General features: G+C 46.6%; 1 protein-coding gene across 1 annotated transcript in view; it reads left to right on the top strand.

Moving 5' to 3' along the window:
* Nucleotides 1-17778, top strand: part of ENTPD1 (ectonucleoside triphosphate diphosphohydrolase 1) — a 64284-nt gene that overhangs the window by 36522 nt on the left and 9984 nt on the right. Inside the window, exons 2-6 of the mRNA XM_053312908.1 lie at nucleotides 8710-8837; nucleotides 10721-10838; nucleotides 13633-13783; nucleotides 15271-15430; nucleotides 15954-16190. Coding sequence (XP_053168883.1) covers nucleotides 8710-8837; nucleotides 10721-10838; nucleotides 13633-13783; nucleotides 15271-15430; nucleotides 15954-16190 — 794 coding nt within the window. The remainder of the gene's footprint in view (nucleotides 1-8709; nucleotides 8838-10720; nucleotides 10839-13632; nucleotides 13784-15270; nucleotides 15431-15953; nucleotides 16191-17778) is intronic.

Below are 17778 nucleotides of genomic sequence, written 5' to 3'. Positions count from 1 at the left end.
TTGGGACGAAAAACCCCAACTTCAAGTATACGCTGATGGGATCCGAGCTGTCGGTGACGGACCAGGAGAGGGATCTTGGGGTTGTGGTGGACAGTTCGTTGAAAGTGTCGACTCAATGTGAGGCAGCTGTGAAAAAGGCAAATTCCATGCTAGGGATCATTAGGAAGGGGATTGAAAATAAAACGGCTAACATTATAATGCCCTTATACAAAACTATGGTGCGACCACACTTGGAGTACTGGGTACAGTTCTGGTCACCACATCTTAAAAAGGACATTGTTGAACTGGAGAAGGTACAGAAAAGGGCAACCAAGATGATCAGGGGACTAGAGCACCTTTCCTATGAGGCAAGACTACAACACCTGGGGCTTTTTAGTTTAGAAAAAAGACGACTGCGGGGAGACATGATAGAGGTCTATAAAATCATGCATGGTGTGGAGAAAGTGGAGAGAGAGAGATTCTTTTCCCTCTCACACAACACTAGAACCAGGGGTCACTCCATGAAATTGATTGCCAGAAGGTCTAGGACCAACAAACGGAAGTACTTTTTCACACAACGCATGATCCACTTGTGGAACGCTCTGCCTCAGGATGTGGTGACAGCCAACAACCTGGATGGCTTTAAGAGGGGTTTGGATGACTTCATGGAGCAGAGGTCTATCAATGGCTACTAGTCGGAGGGCTGTAGGCCACCACCTGCCTCAAGGGCAGAGTGCCTCTGAGTACCAGTTGCAGGGGAGTAATGGCAGGTGAGAGGGCATGCCCTCAACTCCTGACTGTAGGCTCCCAATGGCATCTGGTGGGCCACTGTGCAAAACAGGATGCTGGACTTGATGGGCCTTGGGCCTGATCCAGCAGGCAGGGCTGTTCTTATGTGGGATGACATCAGACCCAGGTGGAGCAACTGCTTCCCTGAATTAAATTTAATGGTGGACTAATTTATTGTTGGACTAAATGAGGGTGCATAAACATTTAAAAAATCCAGAGTGTATCATGGTGAGGGACCCGGTGAACCTTTTAGCTGAGGAAATGTCTGTCCTTGATGGAGCAACACACTTTCTTAAGGAGTGGGTTCATGGTTTTCGGAGTACTTCTGGCATTTCTTCTCAATTGCTAGGTTGCAGTCATGACCCAGAGTGCTTTGTTCCAGCTCTGGCTGGCTTCTCAGCTGTGCCTGCTGTTGGAAGATAAGGGGCCTAGCTACTGCTATCCATGGCTTGCCAACTTCCAGATTGGACTACTGTGATGCACTCTGTGTGAGGCTGCCCATGAAGATGATTCAGAAACTACAGCTGATAAGAATGCTTTTGCTTGTCTATTGGCCAGTATGAGCTGAAAATAACACATTGTACCTGTTCTGAAACACCTGAAATGGTTACCAATTCAAGTTGCTGGTATTGAGCTTTAAAGACATTAAATGCTGGATATCTTGGAATGCCTTCTGCCACATACAGTTCTTCTCCACCCAGATTTTTAAGATCTGCCAATGAGGCCCTGGTCTAGGTTTCATCTTCTCATGAGGTAAAATTGTCATCTGCATCATGCAGGGCCTTCTCTGAAGTGGCCCCACAGATATGGAATATACTTCTTTGAGAAGGTCATGTGTATTTTTCTCGTGCCTCTTTTTGGAAATAGATTAAAATATGCATATTCTGAAATCAGTTGAGATTGCTTTACTGTTGCTTTTATGCAACTGAACTTTGTTGATTTTATAGTTTGACATAGCTTTAAGTGGATTTATTGTATATTTTCATATTTCTGTCTTGTACATCATGAGTATATATAAAAATATAGTGTATAAAGAGTATTTAAGAAGTGCTCTGCTGGATCAAACGAAAAGTCCACCTAGTCTAGCATCCTATTTCCAACAGTGATCAGCCACATGCTTCTAGGAAGCCCACAAAGAGGGCATAAAGGCAACAGACCTTCACTGTTGTTTGTCCCCAGCACCTGGCACTCAGATTTACATTGCCTCAAGGAGGTCCCATTTAACTATTATAGCTAATAGAAATGTATAGATCTATCCTCTGTGAACTTATGTGATGCTTTTAAAAAATGCCATCAAATGAGTGGCTCCTGCATGGTGTGGCAGTGAATTCCACAGCTAAGCTAAAGGCTTTCTGTACTGAAGCTGTTGGCACAGACACATTGGTAGAAAGCTGTTGTCCTGGCCGAAGTCAATAGGAGTTCTGCTTTACTAGAGGTAGGTGTACCCAGAGGTGGCCTAAGGTACTGCAGTGCCTGAAGTGAGGTGCCAAATGCTGCCTTGCTCCATGACCCTGATGGGGCCAGCGCCCTTCCAAACACCAACCTTTGCAAGCTTTGAAAGTGGTGCAGAGAGCAGGGAAGAGGGTAGGTTGCCAGCAACCTCTTCTCTCCTTGTTGTGCTTCTTGCAAGCTTGGCAAAGTGTGAGAAGAGGCATTGGTTGCATAGCTTGCAAGAGTCAGATAGGACCTAAAGGTGGCTCTGATGGCAGTGGCAGGGAGCTTCTTGCCACCCTGCTACTGCCCAGTGATCTGCTGCCTGAGGTGACAGCCTCATCTTGCTTCATGAAAGGAATACCCCTGATTGTACTGTGTTCTTAATAGCTTGGGTAGCTTTAAAAGCAGGGTTTACGCAGCAGGGAAATGACTTGACTAGCAAGCCAGAGGTTGCCGATTCGAATCCCCGCTGGTGTGTTTCCCAGACTATGGGAGACACCTATATCAGGCAAGAGTGATATAGAAAGGTGCTGAAAGGCATCATCTCATACTGTGCAGGAGATGGCAATGGTAAACAGCTCCTGTATTCTACCAAAGAAAACCACAGGGCTCTGTAGTCGCCAGGACTTGACACCGACTCATTGGCACACTTTACCTTTAAGTCTATCCATGGCTACTATGATGATGATGACGACTATTTATATACTGCTCTTCAACCAAAGTTTTCAAAGCAGTTTACATAGAAAAATAAATAATACATAAATAAGATGGTCTCTTGCCCCCAAGGGGCTCACCATCTAAAACTACTTGTCCCCAAAGGGCTCACAATCTAAGACTTGTCCTGATGGCTATAGACTACCTCCAAGTTCAGAGGCAGTGTGCTTCAAAATCCCAGTTGCAGAGAGGAGCAATGGCAGGAAAGGGGGCATGCCTTGATCTCCTGCTTGTGGGCTTCCCAGAAGCACCTGGTGGGCCACTCTAGGAAACAAGGTGTTGGACTATAGACCTTGGGTCTGATCCAGCAAGGCTCTTCTTAGGTTCCCAATATATCTCCCCTTCCTTACACACTCATTATGTACCAGCTACATCTCCAACATGTCTGCATGACAGCACCATAGGGTGCACCTGAGCCAAGCACCCTTAGTCCCAAGTGAGCCATTCACAACACAAACCAGGGAATAGGGAGTGCCACTGATGGGACCCATACTATACTGCTGATATGGCGGCCTTCTGTTGTTGGCTGTGCTTTGTGTGTGCAGGGCTTGGGGGAGGCAGCTGGGAGCTGCTGCCTGCACTGTTAGAGCAGAGACTGTCAGTGAGACTGTCTCCAGATGGAAGGAATGTGCTTGGTGCTGATGTAGTGAATGGGGGAATTGTCAGGCAAAGCTGGCTGGGTTGTAGGGAATTCCTGTCTGTAGCCTCCCTGACGACATTTTGCCAGAAATAAACCATCAACATGCTGCCAACACAAATAGAAAAGCTGGGATTCCATGGTGAGTACAAAGCCCCTGTGTTCTCACTTCCGGGCTGTGTGATCCCCTGTGGGAAAGGGAAGTGGGAGCTTGTGCACTGGCTGTTCCTTCACTGCAAGGACTTCTACAGCCTCACAGCTTGGAGTTGCAGGACTGCCGCATGCTCAGGAAATTTAGCAAGATCCTGTTTCTAACAGCAGCCTCAGCCTTTTGTCTCTAGCTCTCAGTCTCCAAATGTTCAAAATGTCAGTTCTCGGGGGTTTCCATAAGAAAAACAAGTTTATGCTTTATTTAGTTTGCTCCTGAGGCTTTTGAGCATTAATAAATTTCCCTCCTGATTTCCAGAAGGGAAATGCAAAGTGAGGTCAATGGCTTCTGTAGAGCCTTGAGCAAACTGGTACATACTCTGCCAAGGGGTGTACCGCTGCCAGCAGTTGTGCAAGCAGAGAATGAGGCAGTGCACAAATAAGCCCAGGTGAAAGCATGAGCCAGCCCCAGATGCACACATCATGAACTGGGATGCAGAATGCGAGAACATGTTAAAGCATTATGTAATCTTAAAAGGGATCATTCTTTGATAGTTTCATTTGCATTCAGGCTCACATCTTTGGGTTATTTGCTTTAATAAGCACTAGGACTGCTAGCTTATGGGCCAAGCTGCACATTGTGCTACATGAGTCGTTTGGCCCTGAGTTTTTGGTTTTCCCCCCTACTCAAATAGCAGCTCTGGGAGCAAGATCAAGACCATGACATGTGGCAAGGGTCTTGCCACATGTTAACTTTTTGCCTTCATGTTATAGTCCCACTAAAGATGACTCTCCCTGCCCCAGCTGCTATTAGTTTGGGGTGGGAAGGTGCTAATTGTGCCAGCTAAGGTGGAGGGGTATATTCCCTGCTAACTGGGCAAGAGATGCCTTTTAAGTGGTGATTCCCTTATATTTAGCCGTGGGAGAACAATGGTCCATTTTCAGCCTAGCATAGCATCCTTCCCAGTGACTGTTGCTGGTGTTTCCCTTGTATTTCTTCTTAGACTACGAGCATCTTTGGGACAGGAAATAATCATTTTATGTTATTTGCTATGTAAACTGCTTTGAGAACTTTTTTTTGGTTGGAAAGCCATTATAAGTAGTATTATTAATACTCTATTTTAAAATGCATGAATGGTCTTCCTTAGGAGTCATGTTTATGCCTTAAGACACATAGCAAAGACATGTCAGAAATGTAATGTTCTTCCAGAGTGTATGTGTTGCATCTCTATAATCTATGTCCTGTGCTCACCTGATGTTCTTCTTGCATCTTGAAATGTGAATGTATCTCCCGAGAGCACTCCTATGTCTTGATAAAGTGATGTGGGAAAGAAATTCTGAGATGTTGCTATGATCCAAAGGTTTGGGAAGAGAAGGTTCCAATGAAAAGCTGTGGGGCATGGCTGGTAAGGATTAGTTCATCCTAAGGCTGAAACTCAAACTGACACCAGTGGGTATAAAAGTGTATGTGCTTTTCAGAAATCCCTTCCTCTCAGTTCAGCAGTAGGGAAGAGCTGATTTGAGCCAGCTGGAAGCAGCCAAACAGGACTTGTTGATGGACGCCTGCAGCACTTCAGCCACTGCCCCTCCTCCTTGGCCCAGACTTCTTGCCCAGCTGAGGCCTCCTACTTTGTTGAGCAGCCAAAGAGGTGGCTCTCTGCCATCCTGGGATTTCCCTTTGCTGAGGAGTCCTCGTCTCATTTGGTCAGCCAGTTTTCAGCCTTTCTAGGCACTGTAACTGTGCTAATTGCCATCATCAGCTACTGTCGCTCAATTTCTACAACCAAATAAATACATTACAACTTTGTTCTTAGTTCTGGAGAGGGATGAGATTGAGAGCGGGGTGGATCCGAAGGCATTGCTCTCTCCTCTGGACTGATTTGGAGTTGCTGTTTCATTTGCTGCCACAGATTCTTCAGCCAGGGGCCTTAAGGCCATCCAATTCAAGTTCTGCATGGGAGACCCAGTTTTTAAAAGGAAAGAACTGGCTCAAGCTAAACTGAAAGTCAAAACCTCTGCCCTGGAAGTCCTTAATCCCAGGCATGTGGGGCTAAGTTCTGGTTTTTTGTGGGCGATAAAAAGGCACTCCACTCATATTCAAAGACTCTTTTAGTACTCAGTCTGTACCAGAACTGAGTTGCAGCACTGCAGGGTTTCTGGGGATAGTTGTTACGATGTAAGCCAGTAAAGGAGGCTATGACACTTTTAGATACCAGAGTTAGTTACTTTGGCGCTTTCCCACTCCATCCTAACAGAGCTGTTCTTCTGAATGGCATTAAACAGCCTCAGTTATGTGGCACGTGCTTTGGATGCTATATTTCAACCTGGCTAGAGAAGGGAGAAAATACATAAAAATGTAAATATCAACATTTTCCCAACATTCTGATTTGATCCACAGTATGGAAAAACTGGAAAGATTGGAGGAATTGGAGGGAAACACTTATGAAATATTTTACTTTCAAAATGATTGGGTGAAGCTTTTTCATACATTATAGAAATGATCATTTTTTAGCTTTTTCTGTGCAAAACAGAGTTTCTTCTGTTTCTGCATGATAATGTTGACATCCACCACATACTGTTATGCTTCTCTCACTTCCTCTAGCTATGAGACATTCTACATGCTTTACTGTTTAACCAACTCACAGCTCTCTCTGTTCCTCCTCTGCCTCTGTGTTTTCACAGTTGCAAACTGCTGTTTCTCAAAGAGTCTGCCAAGCATTCCTTTCAGACCTTGTCCCTGCAAGTGAATTGCCCAGTCAGGGAACCATCCACAGCTATTAAAGGAACATTAACATTATTTTGTCAAATCCCAGACTCCAATCAGGTGACATTTCAAGGCAAAACCATAGTGATAGACCCACTCACAATAAACAGACAGCATACTCATAGCAACTGTATTTCTAAGCCCAAATAATACATCCTTCCTCTTTTGTTTTCCATGATGTCCGTGGTTTCTATTTTTAGAGGTATGTGCCCCTTTGGGGCTCGACTTTGGTAGAGACTATTGTCAGCATTAAGAGGTTTATTTTTGTGTCCTTGAAGAAAGCTGTTTCCAAAATGTCTCAGGCATATGATACCTCTTGTTCTGTGCATCTGTATGAGGCTTTGTTTGCCCCTTTCTCTCTTCCACTTTGTCTTGGTGCTGCTTGCCCCCTTTCTCACTTGGATTCTGTGTTCAAATTTTATTCCCTATTTGCCAGTAGGCAAAAAGATAAGCTTTGTATCTTTATAGAGTACAGCAGCTTGCAACTCTGTCTCTAACAGCTGGTACTTCTGCAATTTTTTTTTTTTTAGTAAATGTTGAAGAAATTATACTTCATAAATATACCAGAATATTATCATTGTTGTTATTTTACCTCAAGTTGGCTAAATGATAAATAAATAGTGCAAAACATAACAGGTTGAAAGTACATCACCATTACAAATAAAACATCAATAAGCAAAACTGAAAAAGCAGCAAAACTAGAACCAGTAATGTTGTGTTATACATAATACACATCAGTTATAAGCATGAAAATTGCATCAAATTCTGGAATTTGGTAAGTCAGGTTCCAGAATTTGGTCATCATACTAGTCTGTTGTAGCAAAACAAGAAAGTTCTGTGGCACCTTAAAGATTAACACAGAGCACACTTTGTCAAATACTAGTAAATTGGTTACTGAGCAGTTTGAACTTCATTTCCCCCAGAATTTGTCCCCTTCCACCTTGGTTTCCAATTTCTCAGACATTTTGCAATTCTTTGCCAAGGTACCAGCAAGGTACGGTACCCTGGGATGCTCCAAGATGCTGTTGAACCTAGAGTAAACCAGGCGGCCCATTTCTGGAACAGTTGCATCTACCTCACAGATAGTTCCTGCATTTGCCTGTGCCGCAGAATTATCATGGACAATAGAGAGGAGGCCTGGCCAGATACCATCTGAGTTCTTATCCTGAAGGATAGTAGTCTTCCATTTATAATCTTGACAAACATAGTGGCCCTTCCATGAGGCAGTTGCCTCAGGCACAAGGAGGGAGGCAGGAAGCAGCAAGCTCTGGTGCCACCCCATAGTCCTCCCTGCCATGCACTGCCACTGCCCTTCCTCACCCCTCTGGTGCACCCTGTTCCATTTCCACCTCCTCATGCTGTCGGGGCCCATTAGGAATGCCCTGGCCACTACCGCCTAGCTTGATGGCATAGTCTGACTGAGACTGTTCATGTGTTGTCTCAGCAGCATGTCCTGAGAATATTGAGCTGCCACCTGTAGTTGGGAGAGTGCCAGACTGCCCTCTGCCTCAGGCAGCAAAATGCCTTGAACTGCCCCTGTTGACAAAAAGCACCAGTGGGCCACCTGCTATGATCTTCCTGTGTCTCTTCCTTTCAGCTATCGCCTAAAGATGAAAAGAATGACTCCCTTCTCTTGCTTCTCCCCACACAGCAACAGTTCGGACAGCTGTGCATTGCTGTGCCTCACAAAATGTCCAGAGTTAGAATAATACATGAGAAGTGTTTTTAATGTGTTTATTAATGAACAACAAATTAACAAAACTGGCAACATAGCCAATGTGATCTTTGTACAAATGTCTTAAAACCTATATCATGACATTCTCGGAAATAAAAAAATCCAGCCCTATATGTCGTTCTGGCAGAACCGGGCTTCCGTCACAAAATGTTGGCAACAGGCTAGCCATGCTGGAGCCAGCAGAGACCAAAACTGACTTGTGGGACTTTAAAACTCTGCAGAAATGTAGAGTCTGAAAATAAAAGTAAAGGAAGAGAAGCTTGTGCAACTGGGCTGAGATCTAACATCTAGATCACGGTAACTGATATCTGGTAGCCTTGATGGGCTAGGCTTTAATGTCAAGGAAAAACTGGTTTCCTTTTCTGCTTCTCTGTAGCCCCATCAGATCTTATCCTGGTAAGTCATAGCTTGACAGTTAACTTCACTGGATAGGTGGCCAGGTGTTCAGTATTTCTTAGTTGCTGTTGGCGTGTGGTTTCTAATGTCATCTTCTCTTTGTTTTGATTGCAGATACCAAACCGAGGAAGCGTTTCCCCCCCAAATGCACCATCTTTTTGGGATCTCTCTTAGCAGTGGCTATAATTGCTTTAATCACTGTGGCTGTCACACAGAACCGGTCGACCACGAGGAACAGTAAAGTAAGTCACAGAAAGGCTTCTTGCAGAAGCACTGTGAATGGCCTAGGCCAGGGACTGGTGGGCCATGGGAAGGCACAAGCATCTTCTGAAAAATTAAGCTTCCCTATTGGATGCATCCACTACTTCATTCTTGTTGGAGCTGGGAGGTCCCATGTGCCATTAATTCCTCATTTCTGCCAATATATATATACTGTAGAGGACATCACCTTGAGGGGGCAGGGAGTAAGAACACTTCGGGATTCTCTTATGCAGCCCATGCTACAGGTGCAGGGGAATCCCAGAAGTATCATAATTGCCCAGAAAACATGATCCCATTCCTGATCTCTGATTGACTGGGCAAAGGAGAAAGTGGGTCAGGGTCACCAGTCAGCAATATTAATTGAGCTAACCTTCACTTGCAAAGATGATGACTGCCCATTCTTTTTAAAGCTGTCTGAAAAAATGTCTATGTACCTTTCTGAGTGTAAAAGTAAAATGTGCCTACATTTTAATCCAAAAAACCCCCTGTGCTCCATGTATCAATAACTTGGGGAATACTGACCTAAACTCTTGAGCCACAAGATACAATGACTGTTCCTGCCCCTCTTCCTCACTGCATTTGTTGATTCAGCTTTTGCATCAAATGTATTTGCTGTAGTATTTCTCTTCCCCAACATTTCCATAACAAGTAAAATCCCATCCTACTGGTCATAATATAGCAACCAAACCGGCACTAATAATCCCAGCTTTGTTGTCACATTCAGCTAGGAGAACTTAAGACAAAGAGTGGTATAGAAATGTGAATATTAAATAAGAGTAGGCAAGTGTGTTCTAATTGTACTTCCCAAGGTAGTCAGAGAGGAAGAGGTATAGGAGAGCGGAGCTTAGAGATCCCCCATCCCAAGCTAAGCCTTAAAGTAGCAAGTAGGGTAGAATCAGTGTCGACTCCTGGTGACCACAGAGCCATGTGGTTGTCTTCGGTAGCATACAGAAGGGGTTTACACCATTGCCCTCTCCCACATAGTATGAGTTGATGCCTTTCAGCATCTTCCTATATCACTGCTGCCTGATATAGGAGTTTCCCATGATCTGGGAAACATACCAGCGGGGATTCGAACCGGCAACCTCTGGCTTGCTAGTCAAGTCATTTCCCCACTGCGCCATTAGGTAGCTTCTACTGCAGGTAAACTAATCCCCCTTCTGTCTCTAGATCCAATCCCAGTATGACACAAGTGCTAAAAGCCGTGATTGGTTCTTTCATTTAGGGTCTGAGCTTCATATCACATACAGAGAGATCTCAGTTTGAAACCAGAAATATGTGACAGGAAATCCAGAATTAACAAAGGCCCCATTTGAGAAGGGGGTGGTGGTGCGCAAAGATATCTGCTAATTTATACAATGCAGTTGAACATTTGAAGCTGCCATCTAGCTCAGTGCTGTGTACTTTAAGAGGCAGCAGCTCTAGTCTGCGGTCACAGGCAGATGTCTTTCCCCATCCCCACCTAGCTGCTTGAGACCTGTTTACCTGGAAATGTCAGGGACTGAGCCTGAGACAATCTACATGTGCTCTATCACGTAGCTATGGGTATTGACTCACTGGTTGTGTCCAAAGGTTCCCTACCTCTGCCTCTGGAGGAAGGACTCCATCTGCAGAAAGACTCATTCTTTCCTTCTACTGGAAAAAGGGAACGTTTGGATAAAACCCAATAATGAATAATATTTAAATGTGAAAGGACATTAATAATTTCTTCCAAGAAACAATATTTTAATGGAAATTGCTTCCATTGGAACAGAGAAATCGTTTTGTTTAAGATAAACTAACACAAACAGGAGCACATCTTAACCACATCTTCCCAATATGCTGAGTTTTACTGAGTGAAATTGTGGGGTTTTTTGTTCTGCAGTATGGAATTGTGCTGGATGCTGGTTCTTCTCACACTAACTTGTATGTATATGAGTGGCCAGCAGAGAAGGAGAATGACACAGGAGTGGTGCAGCAAGTGGATGTGTGTGAAGTGGAAGGTAAGGAAATGGGGAAATTGGTGCTGATGGTGGTACGGTAGAAACAAGAAAGACCAAAAAAGTTGCTTCTTTCGTACCTTAGAAGTAGCTTCACATCTTATTAGTACCTCCATACACTTCCTTGTTGGAAAAGCTGACACAGAAATCCATGATAAAACAGTATTCATTCAAAACTTTAATTCAAGTGGCCTGTTTTGGCCATTCCATTGTGCTCTGGTTCCTCCAAAAAACAGACGTGTTCTCAGATCTCTCATCTACAGATGTTGTGATAGGCCTCCTTCTTCTGTTAATTAACAATGCCAGCTGATCCTTTTCCTCCCAGAATCGGCACCTGATGTCAAAGAGAAAGCATTCTGTTCTCTGATCCCAGGGTTTGGTTTGAAGGCATCTGCTCCAGTAACCTTGCTGAAACTAAGCAGGTCTGGGTCTGGCCAGTGTTTGGATGGGAGACTGATTGAGAACCCCATGTAAACTGCCTTAATGGAAGAAAGGTGGGCTATAGAAGTAATTTATAAACGTTCTGTATCAGACACTCACTAGCGGTAGTGTTGAGCCATCCTACAATGTCAGACAACTTATCCTGGGTTTGTTCACATGACTGTAAACAGGGTCAGAGAAGCACCCAGTTGGAGTTGGAGAACCATGTGGCCATATGAACCCAAGCGACAAGGTAGGAGTGGGGGGAAAGTGAATATGTGGGAAGTGGGAGCTGGGTAGGATGGATGTACCATACCCACATTATGTCCCCAGCATTTTATCGAGGGTGGACAAAAACCCAGCTCCCACCTCCCAGTGGGAGGCTCCCACACAATCACTCCCCCATCCTCCTGCCTTGCTGTTTGGATTCATTTGACCGCCGATTAGGAGCGTGCATGACTTTCCTACCCTGGCTGGGAGCTCCTCTGACCTTCTAACTCACGTTCCTGAAGAAATGGCCCCTGCAGCTACCATAGAGACCACTGTGCCAGAGGGAGCAGGCACGGAGGTCCAGTGCCCCAGTGTATTCTGTTTATCCTCATAGGCACTGGTTATGTTTTACTGTAAGTGGCTAATATTTCCTCCGTATTGCTGAACATAGTCCCTGGTCAGTGGCAGCTGGTGGCTCCTGAGATGGAGGGATGGGGGAGAGGCCCTAGGCAGAGCCAGAGATAGTGAGAGGTGGAACCAATTGTGGGCCTCTCTCCTTCTCCAAGCCTGTCTATCTGACACAAAGGCCCCACCCCCTCACCAAGATGCTCTTCTCTCTCACCAACCCTTGCTTCTCTCACTCTCACCAAGCCACTTTCTCTTTCGCCAAGGCTTGCCATCCAACCCCCCTTTTCTCTCTTTTTCTCTCAACCCACCCCCCTAAAAAAAACAAACCAACAACAGCCCATGAACACTCCTGAGCAGAGAGCTTCCTCCAACCCCTCCTTCCCTTAACTTCCTGTTGTGCTGTTACTGGATGGAACAGCCTGATCATCAAGCTGCTCCAGCCAATCTGATTGCTAGGGGCGCCAGCCTGGCCCCGCCCCCAAAAGGCAGTGGAAGTGGTGAAAAAATTGAAGCCTTTTGGCTTCAAGGGCTATATTTTCAACCTAGTGTTTACTTTCTTGAGTGGGCGATGGCCAGAGCTACCCACTAGGGATCAGAAGCTGCAGCAACTTGATTAGCTGCTGAACAGGCATGGAGAAGGGGAAGGAGCTGGAGAAAGCTCTCTGCTTGAGAGAGTTCTCTGGCTGTTGGTAAGTCCAATATTTTGCTGGATCCTACCCTTGCCCCTAGTGCAGAGTATGGCACTTCCTATTTCTTTCTTTCTTTCTTTTTTTAAGAAAAAGTCCCATTTCCTTTTTTTTTTTTAAGAACAAGCTTCTGACTCCAAGACTGCTTGACGTATATCCTATATAATAAAAGCCTACAGCGTGATCCCGTGCGCCCGTGTCTTTTTCGCCCGTTCTGGGCATGCGCAGAGCGCATGCTCAGATCGGGCGAAAAAGAGACAGCCGCCCAGAGACGGGCGGCCATGTTGGACCAGGGAGAAGAGTGCTGGCGAGGCGGCGGTGACCGCGGGGCGACTGGCCCCGATGGCGGCTACCGCCGCCACAGCAAGAGGGCCGGGAGGAGCAGAAGCGGCGGGCCGAGGAGAAGCGGCTGCCGCCAAAGCCAGGAGGAGAGTGCAGCCGAGGCGGCGGCGGAGCCGCGGCCTCAGCCAAAGGTGGCGGTGGCCGCGGCGGGGCGACTGGCGACAGTGCGGGTGAGGCGGTGGCGGCCGCAGCGGGGCGACTGGCCCCGATGGCAGCCGCGCCCTCAGCAAGAGGTGGCGGTAGCCGCCGAGGACTGGGCCTGCTTGCCGGGCGGTGGGGGGGGAGACTTTGGGGCCCAGCATGCAGGCTGGCATGAGAAGAAGAACAGAAGCGGCCCCCGCCGGGCGGGCGGGATGGCCGACGAGAAGCGGCCGCTGCCGGGCGCAAGGCCCGGACGAAGAGAAGCCCCTCCAGCCCAAAACCAATTTGCAGCCGCCTATCTGGCTGCTGCTCCTGCGGCTGCTGCTGAGGGTCTGTCTCGGGAGGAGAAGGGAGGAGGAGGAAACTAGCACACACACACACACCCACTAGAGCCCGTTATTTAAATGGGCTGAAAACTACTAGTATGCAATAATTCAGAAAAATCAAACAATTCAGCTTTTCTTTATGAGTAAAGAAAAGGTATTTGGTATTTGGATTACCCTGGAAGAGAGTTTTGAAATATTTTAATGTGGAATATGCACAGCACTGGACCAAGGCTGGTTGACAAAGTCCTACTGGTTTCCTCCCAGGGCCAGGGATCTCAGCTTATGCTCGTGATGTGGAAAAAGCTGGTGTTTCCCTACATCAGTGCATGGATAGGGCAAAGGCAAGGGTGCCACCAGAAAAGCATCAAGATACACCTGTTTACCTGGGAGCAACAGCTGGCATGCGGCTGCTGAGGTACCAAAGAAGGATACAGTTTGCACTTTATAATTTTTTTGAGATCTCAGGATGAGATCACAGTGGGCAGTTTTCAAGGGTTTCTTTGGGATTTTGCGTTTGTGTCTAGTGGGGCTGCTCCTCGTCCCATCCTGGTATTACTTGCTAGCCCTGTACAATGGTTGCATTTCAGAAGCATGCTGTTGCTGCATTTAATACTTGATAATACTTAGCTTTTATATAGCACTTGTTTGAGCAAAGCACTTCACAAGAGAGGTGCATAACTTTGGCCCTCCCATTGTTGTTGGACTGCAACTCCCATAATCCCCAGCCACAGTGGTCAATAATCAGGGATTATTATTAATTTTATTTATTTATTTATTTATTTATTTATTTGATTTGATTTGATTTGATTTGATTTGATTTGATTTCTATACCACCCTTCCAAAAATGGCTCAGGGCGGTTTACACAGAGAAATAACAAACAAATAAGATGGATCCTTGTCCCCAAAGGGCTCACATTCTAAAAAGAAACATAAGATAGACACCAGCAACAGTCACTGGAAGTACTGTGCTGGGGGTGGATAGGGCCAGTTACTCTCCCCCTGCTAAATAAAGAGATGAGATGATGGGAGATGTAGTCCAACAACAGCTAGAGGGCCAAAGTTGTGCACCCCTGCGTTACAACAACCCAGTAAGGTAGTGATTATTATCCCCATGTTGCAGTTGAGAACCTAAGGCTGAAGGGGAGTGGCTAGTCTAAGGCCACAGAATGAGTTCATGGCAAGGGGCAAGATTTAAACCAAGCAATTCCAGATTTCCTGTCACTATCTTACACCAGCTCCATTAAACCTCTTGTTGCTTGTGAATGTGTTTCAGTGCTCAACTGTCTGCATAGATACCTGGCACAATGATATAGGCTGGGTTCACACAATCACAAGAATTCCCATTAAAATGTTAATCAGGATTAGTGAGCTGTATGGAGCTGATTATGAGAACCCAGAATTTCAGGGCAATCCTGGTCAAACTACTCTGGTTAACCAGCATTTAACTATCAGATAACCAGGAAAATTCTGGGTTCTCAAGTACCTGGAAGTGAACCCTTTGCCAAATCTCCTAGTATATCAGGTATTCCTAGCAAGCTCTATGTAAAGTGGCATGAGTACTGCTTCTGATGTTACATTTCCCTACTTCCTGTTTGTTTTTAATTTAAAAAAATAATCCCTGTTTGGAAGGAAACAGCCAGAAAAGCCATGTGCAATGTTATACAGGCCAGACATGAGTGAGACCCACACATCCTGCAAACATGCTAGAATCTTCTTCATAATCCATGTGTCTCAAACTAGCACCTGCTCTTTCCGATGTTACAAACATGCACATCATCATCATTTCCTGGCCCGTTCCCAACACAACTACAGAGGCAAGTAAGGAAAGGAACACAATTCCATGTGGCCTTGAGTGGCTCCGGATTCTGTTTGACAGCCCCCTCCCTCTTTTTTTACATGCAGCCTGGAGAACAAGGGCGCTGCTGAAAAGGTACTCTCTTCAGTAGAGAAGTCACTGCGCTTATATCCCTTCCATTACCAGGGAGCCAGAGTCCTCAGTGGTGAGGAAGAAGGGGCCTATGGCTGGATCACCATTAACTACCTGTTGGGCAATTTCAAAGAGGTAATGTACCATGCCAGAAAGAAGCTGCTGCACCTAGCCATGTACTCCTTCCACTTCTAACAGCATTGTCCCCCTACTCCTTTTTTGAGCCCAGTTCTATCCAAACTTCCAGGGGATGCTGAGCGTGAAAAGTGAATACCTGCCGACAGATTCCAGAGTGTTACAGCAAAAACTGCCAAAGGTCTTGTGGAACCTTAAAAACAAACAAAGGTGTAGTCCACAAAAGTTTGTGTTGTAACAAACGTTTGTGGGCTGGAGCCCAGATAAAAGGGCTTGATTTTAAGGTGCCACAAGCATGTCTCTTGTAATACAATATAGTTAGCATGCTGTTGCTGTGCCACCTGAAAGTACATCCCTGAGAACCACACATACTGAATTTTGGAGGTGTCACAGAATGCTTCAGAGGGAGAAAAGGTCAGAGAAAATCCCACATGTGCCTCTGCTGTGGCTTCCGCGAGCTGGGTCTTCTGCCCTTTGCCCTGACCCTTCAGTTTTCTCCCACCTGCCATATTCTTTTTTGCAGTCTGTCTGGCCACGCTTTCTGCCCCGTATCTTCTCCAGTGCTGGGACCAAAGGGGCACTGGACCTTGGAGGAGCTTCCACACAGATCACCTTTGTACCAAACCAGGAGATAACTGAGTCACAGAAAGATACTGTGAACTTCCGTCTCTATGGCAAGGACTACACTGTGTATACGCACAGTTTCTTGTGTTATGGGAAGGATCAGGCACTGCGCCTCAAGCTGGCCAAAGATGTCCAGGTAAGTCTGGGGTGCCAAACCTGTATTAGCAGGGGCACCATGACGTGATGGCCTTAGACGTCAAGTGCATCATGGGGGCAGCAAGTGTGGGCTCCCTGCCCCCTGGGTATCATCCCACCTGACTGCTGCTGCTACCTCTACCTCGTCTCCACTGCTGCCTTCCTTTCCTTAGCTTTTTCCTCCTTGTTGGCTGCATCCCCTACCCTCAGCTACCTGACTCATGACCCTGCTGCCTTCTAAGTCAGAAGCCCGGCATCTATCACTGCCCTTCTTCCCCCTGCTGACCTCTTTGGTGGCATGTTCTGTGCTCCGACCAGCATGGTTACTTTCTGTAACAGGTAGCAGGCATCCACCTTCCCTGGCTGGTCTGTCTCTCACTGCCACTGTTGTGCTATTGCTGCTCCAGCTCTCTCTCTCTCACTCTCTCCCCTCTGCCAAATTTGTCCACTTTGAGGCTGTTCTCATGAGCAGCAGGAACTGGGGTACGGGAGCCCAGCCCGGTTCCTGCTGCTCCTGTGCAGCAATGGGAGCCGCTCAGCTCCCGGCGGTGAGGTGGCAAGCCCATTTACGAAGCCCACTGCTTTGTGCCCAAAAACCGAGTTAAAAGATCGTGTGTTGCTGCGGCACCACTCCGCGCTGCAGTGACTCATGAGTAGCCTCCCGACTGGGAGGCTACAACAAGCCTCCCAGCGTCAGGAGGCTCCCCACAAGGCCCCATGCACTTGTGCAGTGCCTTATGGAACTTCCTGGGGCCAAGAGGCCCCCGAACCCCGCTGCCCCAACCGGCTCCATGACAGATCTGGTAATTGTCTGGGCAGCTGATTTGGCTGCCCAGGGAGTGCTGCCTGATCATCTGCGGGGAGAGCAGGTCAAACCCACTCTCTTTGCAGACCCCATTTTGGCTCTCCCAACAGATCATGTGTAGAGCCTTTTTGTCTCCTCCATTTGGGGAGAAGGCAACTAGAAATGTTTGGTGGAGGGAGAGAGAAAGTGAGTCTACTTAGCAGTGGCAGTGAAAGACAGAGCAGCCAATGAAGGTGGATGCCCACTGCCTGCAAGCAGTGGCACCTGCTGGAGGATGGAGCAGGCTGCTGAGAAGGGCAGCAGCAGCAGGAAGAAGGGCAGCAATCAGTGCTGGGCTTCTGGTGCAGGGGGTGAGGCAGTGAGTTTGGGGGGATGGGGCAGTGTCAGCACTGGGCTCACCCAGAGGAATGGCCTAGGCCAGCAAGAGTGGGTGGGGTGGTACATTGTAAGTTGCCTCTGGTGGAAACAGGCTGCCTCTGTGTAAAAGGCAGATGGTGAAGTTCATGATTACAGCCATTTGGTCCCACTGCTGATAGGCTTGTTTCATTTAATGATGCTGATACTGTAAACTCCGAGCATTATAAAACTTGGATCCCAGAACAATAGGCCTCCTAAAGAGATTCTCATGTTGGAGGTACCCAGTGTAGTGGTACAGCTTTCATCAGTTTGAAGAGCATTCTGGTCACAGCTGTAAGAGACAGAGCAACAAACTGCATTCCATTGTCTTGGGATGGTTGGTCTGATCTAGAGAGTACTGTTTAATGTGGGCAGTTGTAGGTAATAT

Source organism: Hemicordylus capensis, chromosome 3 (assembly GCF_027244095.1).
Source record: "Hemicordylus capensis ecotype Gifberg chromosome 3, rHemCap1.1.pri, whole genome shotgun sequence".
Taxonomy (NCBI): domain Eukaryota; kingdom Metazoa; phylum Chordata; class Lepidosauria; order Squamata; family Cordylidae; genus Hemicordylus; species Hemicordylus capensis.
This window is presented reverse-complemented; position numbering and strand designations above follow the sequence as displayed.